The sequence below is a fragment of the Egretta garzetta genome, unplaced genomic scaffold (genome assembly GCF_000687185.1).
Source record: "Egretta garzetta isolate BGI_Z169 unplaced genomic scaffold, ASM68718v1 scaffold108, whole genome shotgun sequence".
In the NCBI taxonomy this organism is placed as follows: Eukaryota; Metazoa; Chordata; class Aves; order Pelecaniformes; family Ardeidae; genus Egretta; species Egretta garzetta.
This window is the reverse complement of record NW_009260614.1, coordinates 722,764-736,367: the sequence shown is the minus strand read 5'-3', so window position 1 is coordinate 736,367 and position 13,604 is coordinate 722,764. Positions and strand designations below refer to the sequence as shown.

The following is a 13,604-nucleotide window of genomic DNA, read 5'->3' as shown; positions in this document are numbered from 1 at the left end:
TGCTGAACCATTCTAGGCTTGGCCTAAATTATTTTTATCTTTCTTTTTTTCAGCTTTAGCAACATTTATTCAGGGTTTCTGATTGTAGAAAACTGAAGTACTTTTCACTTTTAATCACACAACACTGAACATGGATTCCCTAAAAACTTGTGGCCAGGACTTTTTAAAATGCTACAGTTCCTTTGCACAGGATCTATGGCTCGCTAAGTCCAGAACTTGGATTACATCTGGAATGAAAATCTCATTGCAGTTTACAACTGACTTTGATTTAGAGGGTAGGACAAAATGGGAAGGGTACATGACAGAAGAATGACTTGCAATCTTCTGCTCACTGAGCATGTGTAAAGCTGAATGAGGCCCTATTCTTCTGTAGCAGCAACACATGTTTTTTCTCAATTGGCCTGACCTTGGGATCTGAACTGGAACAAGAGCACTTTTTCTGCTTCTGGTCTGCGGCTATTTGTGCAGCTTAATGACCAGATACGAGAAGCACTGAGCATCTTCCTGTAGACAATGGGCTCCTGCATTTCCCACTTGCCACAATGGCAGCAAAGGAAATGTTGCACCACTGGGAGAGCTCACCAGCACCATGCCAGCAGTGCAGTGTCTCTCTTGATGCTCACTAAAAATGATAAACCAGGGAATGCGTGAACATAGAAAATCCACAGTCATTGATTTATACCTCATGGGCTGCTAATTGATGTTACAGGTGTGCTGTTAATAATTTACAATAGCATCTCACACCGTCACTCTTAGATATCTGAAAATCGCTGCCTTAACAAGCTGGAACTTCCCTATAGCAATGTACCCATCAAGTGCTGAGAAGAAAAATTTTTGGAGTTACTTTTGTAATACACAATGTAGAAAAGCCCAGATAATGAGGAAGAATTTAGATGAAAAACATTTTACAATATATCATGTAGGGGCTTTGATCTTGAAGCTAAGCAGAATGTATTCCTTTTGCGGTTTTGACAGACAGGAAATGTAACATGTGACCTCAACTTTCGTTTTATTTTTCAGTCAGGATTTTGAAACTGTGCTTCTCCTTCTACTAAATTGTCAGAGTCCAATCTGGTTGGTGTGCCCTGCTGGTGTGGCCTGGGAAATTTGGGCTACATTCTAAAAAAAAGACATAGGGATGTAAAAGGAACTAAGCATGTGCACAAATCCAGCACAGCGATGGAAGCAGTGTAACGGCTGCCCATTATTACAAGCAATTACACTATGATCAGGTACACTTTTGACATACACTTCCTACAAGTGTTTCTACTGCAGCCCCAGTACCCAGTGCTCCTGTCAGGAGTCACCAGAGCAGCTTTGGGTGCTCCTGAGAGTCAGAGGGGCCAGGGGCTGATGCCCCTGAGGATATCATCAGGCTGGCTGCAGCAAGACGTTGTCTGCAGGGAGAGCTGGGCAGGGGTGTGCTACTGGTCACTTTGGGTTGTTTGTCTGTTTTTTTCCATATTCCAGTTATATCGTTCCTTTTTGGGGAACCCTTTTTTTCATATAGGGTTGCTTCAGGCAATGTTGTACCCTGCCCTGAGCTACTAAAATAAGCAAACATGCTTAGGTACATGAAAAAAACATGCTATTTTGATCTTTGGTCCTAATTTTAGGGCACTTACTCCAATCTGCAATAATGCATATGCTACAGAGTTTAATCAAAATGCCACATGAGATTTCAGCACAGCCTCTTTGGCCATTAAATTCTGGAATCTCTGAGTTGAGTGTTAGAAGCTTTATTTCTGAGAAAGGTTAAAGTTCTGATTCCTGTGAGCTCCTTCTACCTTGATGTAAGAGTTACCCATTTATGAAGGTAGCAGCAGATTAACAGTCATCTGCCAGCAAATAGAAAGCGATTAATAGCTCAAGAATCCCAGATCAAGAGCCACACTGACAGCTAAATTTAGCTCAGCAATCAAGGTCAGCAAGCAAAGAGGTTTGGTGCCACTTTGACCCTCAACTCTACATCTCAGAAAAATGAGAGCACTCTGGGCTGGAGTAAAAAAAACTGTTATGCAATTGGAGGCTGATTTCAGGTCATGCTACTGTGCTGAAAGAAATATATATTCTTCTTGCATGGGAAAAACAATTCCACAGCCCACAGTTCAGCCTGGCCCCTTTCCCCTGGGAAGTGCTGAGGTGCAGGGTCCATACTGGGAAATGGCCTCCACAACAACCTTTTTTATCCCCGGCATACGGTCTGTTCTCCCTGTGGTGTCTTTCAAGGGGCATAGCAGTGGGCAGAGGGCAAGCAGGCAGCGGTGTTTTCTCACCTGAGAGCTGGCTGGCCATTCTGCGCAAGGTAACAGGTGATGGCTTAAGTGGCATCGAGCCTTTTTCCAGAAAAATCAGCCCATCTGCTGTGTATCTCTGTTCTGATTCCTTGAGCCTTCCCAGAGGGTTCTTAATAACAAAGTTCTGGGCATAACGTTCCAATGGGTCATCAAGTGACGTGACTTTGCCTTCCTCCCACAACTTATACAACATAATGGTGGGAAAGATCTTGGAGACACTAGCAATTCTGTTAAAGAACAAATAAATTAAGCATTAAGAAACCCATTAATCAAGAGGAAAGATGGTCAATACATGAGATCATCCAACTGACCCACTCTCTGTAGCTTTGCAGGTAACACCTTTGCTAACTCAGAAGAAACGGTTAAAATGCAGGTAAGAAGCTTGAATTGATATCCTTAGTTGTGGCATTTATGGACTGCCACATAACCTTCAGTAGTATCTCTCCAATAGTGCAGTGGACTACAGTCCCTTCCATCCCAAAACACTCTATGATTCTATGATTCTATGTTAAGAGGGATGGCTGGGGGCATTCATATTGTGCCACTAGAGGTAAAATTCTTGGACCGGCGCAAGACGGCCTAGAGCGAAAGCATTTGCCAAGAATGTTTTCATTAATCAAGAACAACAGTCAGAGTTTTGAAGACGATCAGATACCATTGTAGTTCTGACCATAAGCTATGTTGACTGTGAATAAACTTTTTTGGAGAGTCTCTGTGGCACAATTGTATGGCATGTTTGGCTGTTAACCAGTGGTTTGAGCCCATCCAGGGATGGGTTCCCCTTTCCCTGCCAATGGCAGGGGCGTGGAAATAGATGGCCTTTAAGGTGCCTTTCAACCAAACCATTCTATGATTCTGGAAGAAACACCATGAGTTCATCTATGCAGGGATTTTACCATGATACAGAGGGGGAACAAAGAGGTAATCACAGCTGCTGAAACATTCCAAAGCTGTTTATTCTGAGGACAACATTTGATAGTCAGAGTGCAGCCATAAAAACGTATTGTTTCATCTAGAGCACAGTTATGAGTTACTGAAAATAGGTCTGTAAGGTAAGTAAACACTTCCTTTTTATTTGTTTTTGGGTTTAGCACACACTGAGAGCTTGAATCTATCTTAATCTAAAAAATAATGGCAGTATGGCTTTGACTTCATTGGGAGAATGAATAAGCACAAAGATCTAACTTACGTCTTTAGTAAATGTTCTTCCCTAAACCCATCTTTTGTCAGACTGAACTTTTCTTTTTTCCTATGGCACCGTCTCCTCACTGTTCACAAAATCTGTGCCCCAGGCCTCCTCAAAGCATAGAGATATTCCTATGTAAGGAGTAGTATGTTTGTTTTCAGGTTCTTCTGGATGGTCACTTTTATTCCAATTTAAAATATTGCCAGATGAAATTAAAAGTAATAAAAAAAAACCCCAAAACAAGTAAACAACTCAGTAAGCCACAAGCATATGATAATTTAGGATCTAGCTGAAGCATTTTCTCACAAAGTTCAGTGTAACCCAGAAGAGGTTTCTGCAGTGGACCTGAGCCAGTAGAGGATGTGGTTTGTGACAGTGGCTCTATTCCCAGATACCACATCTCCATATGTGTATCTGCCCTCATGCTCGCGATATAGCTGTCTCACCTGTAAATGGTGTACTCATTGGGCACCACTGACAAGGGGTCCGAGCCATTCTTCTTCCCAAAGTTGCCCGTCCAGAGCACAGTGTCATTGTAGATTACAATGGCAGACATGGCAGGGAGACCAGAGCTATGAATCTTTTTTCGCAGCATCATATCTACCTGGAGAATGATGGAAAGTAAAGAATTTCCAAATGAAGAGTCTTATAATGCCCCTAGTCTGCAGCAGGCAGTAGAAGACCCAGACCATCAGCCCTCCTTACTTCCAAGCACTTGAGAGTGGTTTTTTTCAAATGTGTTTTAGCAAAAGAAAATATTTTTACTGTTCCTTTGGATTGCTTATGCCGAATTATCCAGTATCTTTCTTTCAGTCTACATGTCCACCACGTAGAAAAATGTGGTGCTCATCCTTGTGAAAACTATGATGCTTATATGATAAAAACAAACGCTAAAACCTAATAATTGTAATTCCTTTCTTTTTAAATTTACTGTGCACATCTTTTCTTTGCAGTATTTTAGGTTCACAGATGTATGAGAAAAAGATCCAGACTTCAAATATCCCATGGCACTTTTCAATGCATGAAACATGGTCAACCTTGGACTCCTGTTTAAACTGCAATCTGAGGAACATCACTGAGTGGCTAGAGGGCTGTGGTTGCTCTTTACTCCCTGTTGTGCCAAGGTTGGGTAGACCTAATCAGCCAGCTGTGCTCCGCCCACTTCCTGCAAGCAGAATGCATTGGGTTTGCTCTTTTATGATTTTTTCAAAGCTATGACATCATCATACATAAGTTATCTTTTTCACAGAAAGGTTAAGACATAAGGAATGGCTTTCAAAGCCCAGCATCTGGGAGAAGAAAGGCCAAGCCGGGTAATGTCCTCAGAACCTCATCACTGGACGGGCTGGTGAGGTGCACTGACAGCCAGCAGCAGAAACACACAACTTGTGACCAGACCTTCTGCAGTGGTTCTTTGCCCTCCCCTCCCCATGTGCCAGTGGCCCATCTAGCATAGTCAGGTACATCAGCCTCTCCAGAGAACAGACTGGTCTCATGTCAGCAAACCTGAAGAAGAGAAGGCTGAGAGGGGATCTCATCAACACATACCAATACCTTAAGGGTAGCTTTCATGAGGACAGAGCCAGACTCTTCCCAGTGGTTCCCAGTGCCAGGACAAGGGGCCATGGGCACAAACTGAAGCAGAAGAGGTTCCAGTTGAACATGAGGAAGAACTTCTTGACTTTGAGGGTGACCGAGCCCTGGCACAGGCTGCCCAGGGGGGCTGTGGAGTCTCCTTCTCTGGAGATATTCAGCCCCTGCCTGGATGATGTCCTGTGCAACATGCTCTGGGTGAGCCTGCTTGAGCAGGGGGGTTGGACTGGCTGATCTCCGAGGTCCCTTCCAACCCTTGCCATTCTGTGAAGCATGGTCCTCCTTAGCATTTTCTCAGAGATAGTCTGGGGTGTAAACCTGCCTGGACCTGCAGAAATTTGACAGAAATACATGATGCTCCTCTAGACTTGAATGTCATTGAACCCAATACTCAGTGTTCGGATTCGGCGACTAGCAAGACTCTTCTGAGCAAAACATACGCCTTTCTGATAAGCAAAAGTATTTACCCTTAAGAAGATAAAGATGTTTCCTTAAGGCTCATGCATGAATGTATGTCACTCTCTTATTTCAAGCTGCCATGGGCTAGGAAAAAGTCCTCCCCTGTATGCAGTAGAATCGCATCTGGTACTGCCCAGAGTGCCAGTTCCAGGGTCCCTGGCCTGGCATGGGATGGTAGTTTGTCTCACGTAGTGCAAGATCTTTAGTGTGGGTTTGAATGTCCACACACTTAGGCAGAACTTAAGTGCAGCTGAAGACGGGCTTTCAAGGTGCTGGTGCCTAAGTCCCCTTCAAGTCCCCCTAAGTCCCCCCTACATGTTTTCCAATGCATGTAGTATTCAGGTTTCCTGTGTCTTATTCCGTCTGCAAAATAGGAATAGTTTCACCAGCCCACTTCAAAGAAGTGCTTGGATACTTCATTTCCAAAGAGCACAAAGAAGGGAGGTTGGATGACTCTCTGATGGACGCTCAGTGTTCTGCACATTCCCCCACCTCTCTGATTAATCCTAGCTGAATAATAAACTGTGTCTCTACAGTAATCCCAGAGAGAGCAATAAAGCCTTCACAAAAGTGAATGTGAAGTGATAGCAACTGAAATTCAGGTGAAGTGGTGTGCATGCAGGAAAACAACCCACATTCCATGGCATACACACAGAGATCGGCAGTGAGCTGGTCATTAGCACTCAGGAACAAGACCTAGGGGCCATGATGAATGCTCCTATGTAAACATTTGCTCAGTGCCCTATGGCAGGAAAAAAGGTAAATTATATATGAGGGATTATTAGAGAAGTAACATAAAATAAAGCGGAAAACACCATTTTATCACTATGAAACCCCAATCCACTTGCATCTTGACTATTGTATACAGTACTGATTTCCTGCATCGCCATAACAGTACGCTAGAGCTAGAAAAGATTCAAAGAAGGTAAAAAGACTGATCAGAGCTGTGGGACAGCTGCTATTATGACTAATTAAGCTACTCATGAGAAAGATACAAAGAAGAGGATATATTATATTATATGGGTCTACAAAATCAGGAGTGTCCTGTCAGAGCATGGCTGTCCTTATGGTCCATGCAGTCAAAGCAAGGCTGAAGTGTTTCCTCATTGCAAATAGAGCCTGCCAGGATTTCATACAGCGCTAGACCTTCAGAGATGGTATATCACACCAGGGAAAAGCAGGTTTCTCATTCAGATGCAGGTCCCCTTCCTCTTCCTCTTCCCTCTCCCCTCTATTCCCTTCCTTGAATTTACCTACAAGTAGCTTTTTAATTTTTAAATGGTGGCATGGGGAAAGCTAGTAAAGCAATAAAATAAGGGATTGGCTGTCACTGATTAATAGGAACCAGGTACACACATCACCTGCTTTCCAGGCTGTGAGGGCTGCCTAACAGTAGACAAGATGCCACAAGCCACCATTTTGTGCTGATGCATGCTCACCAGACTTTCTCACAGACAAGTAGTAGTGTTTCTTCATCATAGCTTACCCTTTGGATAAGATAACTGCTTATCAACCTCCTCTGTGTGTTTAATGAAGGACCTCTATTTACCTATTTCTAGATTTGCATGTCCTCCACCTCCTCGATTTCCCACCTCCTTCCCCAGAGATGCTCAGGGGCAAAATACATATTCTCCCTTTTACACCTTCAGAAAAGCAGTCATGAGCTCTGTCTCCCTCTGTTCCCTTCTCCTCACAGACCTTCTCCAATGCGTCCTTCAGAATGGGGATTGGGTGGTCCAGCGGTACTGGTTCAGGGTAGCGGGGGCACATCTGCACAGCTTCTGATCTCCCTTCCATCACAGATGGGCCTGAAAAACATTTCAAAGAGTGCGTATGTGACTTGAGTAGACACACTAACAAGCTTTAACCTCATGCAGCACTCAGCACCAGCTTTCTTCCTTTTGTTGTCCAAAGCTGAAGGACACTTTTGCATTGGCAAAGAGACAACCTTGAACTGTTTCCATCTCACATAAAACAGGACTTGAAGAGGGCACTGTGCTCTGTTATCGCATGTTCCTTCATGGTGTAGCACATGGGGTGGGCGGGATAATAGCTTCAACTGACCCTGCAACCTGGAAGTGTAAGAAACTGGGGCTGCAGACGTCTCCGTAGGGTGCCTGGCAGTGGGTTTAGACCCCATGAAAGTGACCTGCCCAAGTTTGGGGGAAAGTCTGAGTTTAAGTTCAGGAGGACAGAGCTGTCCCATGCATATTGTAACCTGAAGATGGATGTAGAAGTGAATTGTGAGTGCCACCAGGAATCTAACACTATAACAACAGCTGATAGGCTGCATACCCAGTGTTCAGCTCTCTTCTGAATTAGCTGTATCCTGCATATGCCATGGACATATCTTAAATTTTTGTGGCAAGCAAAGATCTGTAAACTCAGTGAGAGATGGGAGCTCTCTTACTTGGAGGCACTATTTTCCCAGATGATCCCAAGGTGTCCATAGTTTCTCTGCTCTGTAAGCAAAATGCTTGTTTATCTTTTCACTTACCAACTGAGCATGGAGCATTAGAAATACAGACGAGAAGAGAAGTGGCATTCTGAAAACTTTGCAATGAATGAGGATGGATACACCTGAGCCTACAGGCAGCCTCTGATAGTCTGCGATAAAAATGTAGAATCAGAAACCTTTTCAGACATTAGTCCATGAAGTGACTCTGGCACCTTCACTGTGGATTTTATGCCACCTTCAGGGTACTTAAAGTTGTGATCAGTCACACTGTGTATTCCATCCTTGCACATACAGTGTCTATCTGTTGAGTTTTCTGTAATCAACATAAGGGAATTCTAGTCTGAACCAGGGGCTCGAGCCAGTTAAAAGATCTAAGATTGGGGGAATAGGAAAGGAAGCAAACCCATAAGCTGAATATCTGGTAAGGTGTAAAACAAAACTGGAGTGACTTTTACAACAGGATGCTAAAGAAAAAGATAGAGAATGTGAAATAAAATATCTCCTTGGTATATCAATCAACCTCGGTCAGCACCAGAAGTAATGGAGCTTCTCTGGACACCAGCAGAATTACATGGCACTCCATCAACCCGATGTCCATCTCCTCTGTGTCCTTGCACCAGTGAGGAGGAGGTACATTTGTGTGCTGCCTGGGGAAATACTCTTTGGGAAAAAATGCCCACATGGGCATAAAGGCGTTTATTGGTCTCAGCTTCTCTGGACACCAGCAGAATTACATGGCACTCCATCAACCCGATGTCCATCTCCTCTGTGTCCTTGCACCAGTGAGGAGGAGGTACATTTGTGTGCTGCCTGGGGAAATACTCTTTGGGAAAAAATGCCCACATGGGCATAAAGGCGTTTATTGGTCTCACACACTTCATAGAATCATAGAATCATTTAGGTTAGAAAAGACATTTCAGATCATCAAGTCCAACCATGCCAAACAATGGCCAAGCACCTGCAAGGGCTGGAGCCCCTCTCCCATATCTCACATAAAACAGGACTTGAAGAGGGCACTGTGCTCTGTTATCGCATGTTCCTTCATGGTGTAGCACATGGGGTGGGCGGGATAATAGCTTCAACTGACCCTGCAACCTGGAAGTGTAAGAAACTGGGGCTGCAGACGTCTCCGTAGGGTGCCTGGCAGTGGGTTTAGACCCCATGAAAGTGACCTGCCCAAGTTTGGGGGAAAGTCTGAGTTTAAGTTCAGGAGGACAGAGCTGTCCCATGCATATTGTAACCTGAAGATGGATGTAGAAGTGAATTGTGAGTGCCACCAGGAATCTAACACTATAACAACAGCTGATAGGCTGCATACCCAGTGTTCAGCTCTCTTCTGAATTAGCTGTATCCTGCATATGCCATGGACATATCTTAAATTTTTGTGGCAAGCAAAGATCTGTAAACTCAGTGAGAGATGGGAGCTCTCTTACTTGGAGGCACTATTTTCCCAGATGATCCCAAGGTGTCCATAGTTTCTCTGCTCTGTAAGCAAAATGCTTGTTTATCTTTTCACTTACCAACTGAGCATGGAGCATTAGAAATACAGACGAGAAGAGAAGTGGCATTCTGAAAACTTTGCAATGAATGAGGATGGATACACCTGAGCCTACAGGCAGCCTCTGATAGTCTGCGATAAAAATGTAGAATCAGAAACCTTTTCAGACATTAGTCCATGAAGTGACTCTGGCACCTTCACTGTGGATTTTATGCCACCTTCAGGGTACTTAAAGTTGTGATCAGTCACACTGTGTATTCCATCCTTGCACATACAGTGTCTATCTGTTGAGTTTTCTGTAATCAACATAAGGGAATTCTAGTCTGAACCAGGGGCTCGAGCCAGTTAAAAGATCTAAGATTGGGGGAATAGGAAAGGAAGCAAACCCATAAGCTGAATATCTGGTAAGGTGTAAAACAAAACTGGAGTGACTTTTACAACAGGATGCTAAAGAAAAAGATAGAGAATGTGAAATAAAATATCTCCTTGGTATATCAATCAACCTCGGTCAGCACCAGAAGTAATGGAGCTTCTCTGGACACCAGCAGAATTACATGGCACTCCATCAACCCGATGTCCATCTCCTCTGTGTCCTTGCACCAGTGAGGAGGAGGTACATTTGTGTGCTGCCTGGGGAAATACTCTTTGGGAAAAAATGCCCACATGGGCATAAAGGCGTTTATTGGTCTCACACACTTCATAGAATCATAGAATCATTTAGGTTAGAAAAGACATTTCAGATCATCAAGTCCAACCATGCCAAACAATGGCCAAGCACCTGCAAGGGCTGGAGCCCCTCTCCCATGAGGCTAGGCTGAGAGAGTTGGGGTTGTTCAGCCTGGAGAAGAGAAGGCTGCGGACAGACCTGATTGTGGCCATTCAGTGCTTAAAGGGAGCCTATAGCGAAGGTGGTGACAGACTTTTTAGTAGGGCCAACTGTGACAGGAAAAGGGGTGTTGGTTTTAAACTAAACCACTGGGTATAAGGCAGAAATTCTTTACAATGAGGGTGGTGAAACACTGGAACGGGTTGCCCAGAGAAGTGGTGGAGGCCCCATCCCTGGGAACATTCAACGCCAGGCTGGACGGGGCTCTGAGCAGCCTGTACGAGTTAAATGTGTCCCTGCTCACTGCAGGGGGGCTGGACTAGATGAACGCTAAAGGTCCCTTCCAACCCAAACATTCTATGATTCTATGATTAAAGTTGACTACTCACTGGGCTCCACCTTGGGGAGGCTGTACTGCCACAGGAAGCAGCCCGTCATTGCAACAGACAACAGGAAGAAGAAGATGACCAACAAGTGAATCCACTTAACCTCCATAGCAGTGAGCTTGAGGAGGCTCCGGCTGCTGGATGCCTGCTGTGAGCAGAAAAGATATGATCTCAGAGAGAGAAAAACTGCCTCTCCTGCACACCAGCTAGGTGAAAGCAGCACACTACATCGGAGAGTAAAGCTACTGCAGGGACATAGACTAATTCCAATACTGTGGCAGCACCAGAGCTGGGCAGAGCTGTGATGGGTTGACCCTGGCTGGATGCCAGGTGCTCTATCAAAAGCTGCTCTATCACTCCCCCTCCTCAGCTGAAAAGAGGAGAGAAAATACAATGAAAGGCTCATGGGCTGAGATAAAGACAGGGAGAGATCATTCACCGGTTACTGTCATGGGCAAAACAGGCTCGACTTGGGAATATTAGTTTAATTAATTACCAAAATTCAAATCAGAGTAGGAGAGAATAAGAAAAAATCCCCAACTGAATCTTAAAACACTTCCCCCCACCCCTTCTTTCTTCCCGGGCTTAAATTTATTCCCAATTTTCTCTCCCTCCTCCCCCCTCAGAGGCTCAGGGGGATGGGGAATGGGGGTTGGGGTCAGTTCATCACATGCTGTCCCTGCCACTCCTTCCTCCCCAGGGGAGGACTCCTCACACTCCTCCCTGCTCTAGCATGGGGTCCCCCCCAGCAGACAGTCCCCCACGAACTGCTCCAGCATGGGTCCATCCCTGCCACGGGGTGCAGTCCCTCAGGAGCAGACAGCTTCAGCGTGGGTCCCTATGGGGTCACCAGCCCGGCCAGCAAACCCGCTTCAGCCTGGGCTCCTCTCCCCATGGGGCCACAGTCTCCTTTGGGATGCCCCTGCTCTGGTGTGGGGTCCTCCCCGGGCTGCAGGGGGAGATCTGCTCCCCCATGGGCTCTCTGGTCTGCAGGGGGACAGCCTGCATCACCATGGGCTGCACCAGGGGCTGCAGGGGAATCTGTGCTCTGTCACCTGGAGTTCCTCCTCCCTTTCTTCTTCACAGTGTTGTTAGGGCTCTTTCCTCTCACATCCTCTTATGTCTCTCTCCTGCTACCGTTCCACAGCAGAGTGGTTTTTTCCTTCTTAAATACATTCCCTCAGAGGTGCTACCACCATCACTGATGGGCTCAGCCTTGGCCAGCAGTGGGTCCATCTTGGAGCCAGCTGGAATTGGCTCTATGGGACACACGGAAAGCTTCTGGCAGCTTCTCACAGAAGCCACCCCTGCAGCTCTACCAAACCTTGCCACATAAACCCAATGCATACACCACATTGAAATAACTGGGACTAGAGGTGACTGCTTGTCTTCCAATGAAGTCTGCAAGATGATACTTGCCTCACTGCGTTGGCCTTGTTGGTTCTTGTAGAAGAAAACCATCCACTCCTTTTACCTTTTCCCTTCCCTGCAGTGAACCTCATCAGTCCAGGCTGGCAGGATTCTGTTACAGCTCTCAGTTCCTCCCTTCTCAACCGTCATGACTTAGTCCTGAATATCTTTCCAATCCCTTTTTTCCAGTGTCCAACATCTGTTCATGGCAGCCACCAGCCAGATCATCTGAGCAGATCCAGCTTTTATAGATGAATGACGGAATTTTTCACCATGTACTGCACTTGCCCTTCTATTTCATGCCTGTAATTCCCGTTATATCATGTACCATCTGTAAACTTGGCATTTACAAATGCCGTGTTTTGGAAAACTGGCTAATATTTTGGGTTAGTGCAGATCTCACAACACTGGAGACTATCCAGGTGGGTAATGCTACCATATAAATGCTGAAGAAAAACAAGGAACAGATGACAAATGATTAGGTGCCTAAGCATGAGCTATGCTCTTTCACTGACTGTAGGAGGTCAGTAGAGTGCTTTTGAAAGTTTGGCAATTAATGTTGTAAAACATATGGCCTGCCATTTGCATCCAATATGGTCCACATTCCAAAGCTGTTTCAGGTTGTCTGGACTCACTTGTAGGATAGACAGACTAAAATACTCCCTTTAGATTTCCACATGGCCCTTTTTTTCTTTTTTGACATACAGGATAGTTCATGCAAAAGCTTCTGCAAGCCAGCTGAGCCTTGTCCTCAGAACAAGGGAACCTGCAGAGCCACTTCCAGACTTCTGCATGGCTTTGTGCCTCTGTACCCACGAACTGCTCCAGCATGGGTCCATCCCTGCCACAGGGTGCAGTCCCTCAGGAGCAGACAGCTTCAGCGTGGGTCCCTATGGGGTCACCAGCCCGGCCAGCAAACCCGCTTCAGCCTGGGCTCCTCTCCCCATGGGGCCACAGTCTCCTTTGGGATGCCCCTGCTCTGGTGTGGGGTCCTCCCCGGGCTGCAGGGGGAGATCTGCTCCCCCATGGGCTCTCTGGTCTGCAGGGGGACAGCCTGCATCACCATGGGCTGCACCAGGGGCTGCAGGGGAATCTGTGCTCTGTCACCTGGAGTTCCTCCTCCCTTTCTTCTTCACAGTGTTGTTAGGGCTCTTTCCTCTCACATCCTCTTATGTCTCTCTCCTGCTACCGTTCCACAGCAGAGTGGTTTTTTCCTTCTTAAATACATTCCCTCAGAGGTGCTACCACCATCACTGATGGGCTCAGCCTTGGCCAGCAGTGGGTCCATCTTGGAGCCAGCTGGAATTGGCTCTATGGGACACACGGAAAGCTTCTGGCAGCTTCTCACAGAAGCCACCCCTGCAGCTCTACCAAACCTTGCCACATAAACCCAATGCATACACCACATTGAAATAACTGGGACTAGAGGTGACTGCTTGTCTTCCAATGAAGTCTGCAAGATGATACTTGCCTCACTGCGTTGGCCTTGTT

At 45.8% G+C, this 13,604-nt stretch overlaps 1 protein-coding gene across 1 annotated transcript in view; it reads right to left on the bottom strand.

Moving 5' to 3' along the window:
• LACTBL1 (lactamase beta like 1) overlaps positions 1-12,263 on the bottom strand; it is a 15,638-nt gene extending 3,375 nt beyond the window's left edge. The window contains exons 1-5 of the mRNA XM_009645083.2: positions 12,258-12,263; positions 10,707-10,851; positions 7,234-7,343; positions 3,930-4,087; positions 2,277-2,524 (exon numbers count right to left, since the gene is read on the bottom strand). Of these exons, the coding sequence (XP_009643378.2) occupies positions 2,277-2,524; positions 3,930-4,087; positions 7,234-7,343; positions 10,707-10,851; positions 12,258-12,263 (667 nt within the window). The remainder of the gene's footprint in view (positions 1-2,276; positions 2,525-3,929; positions 4,088-7,233; positions 7,344-10,706; positions 10,852-12,257) is intronic.
• Positions 12,264-13,604: the final 1,341 nt, after the last annotated feature.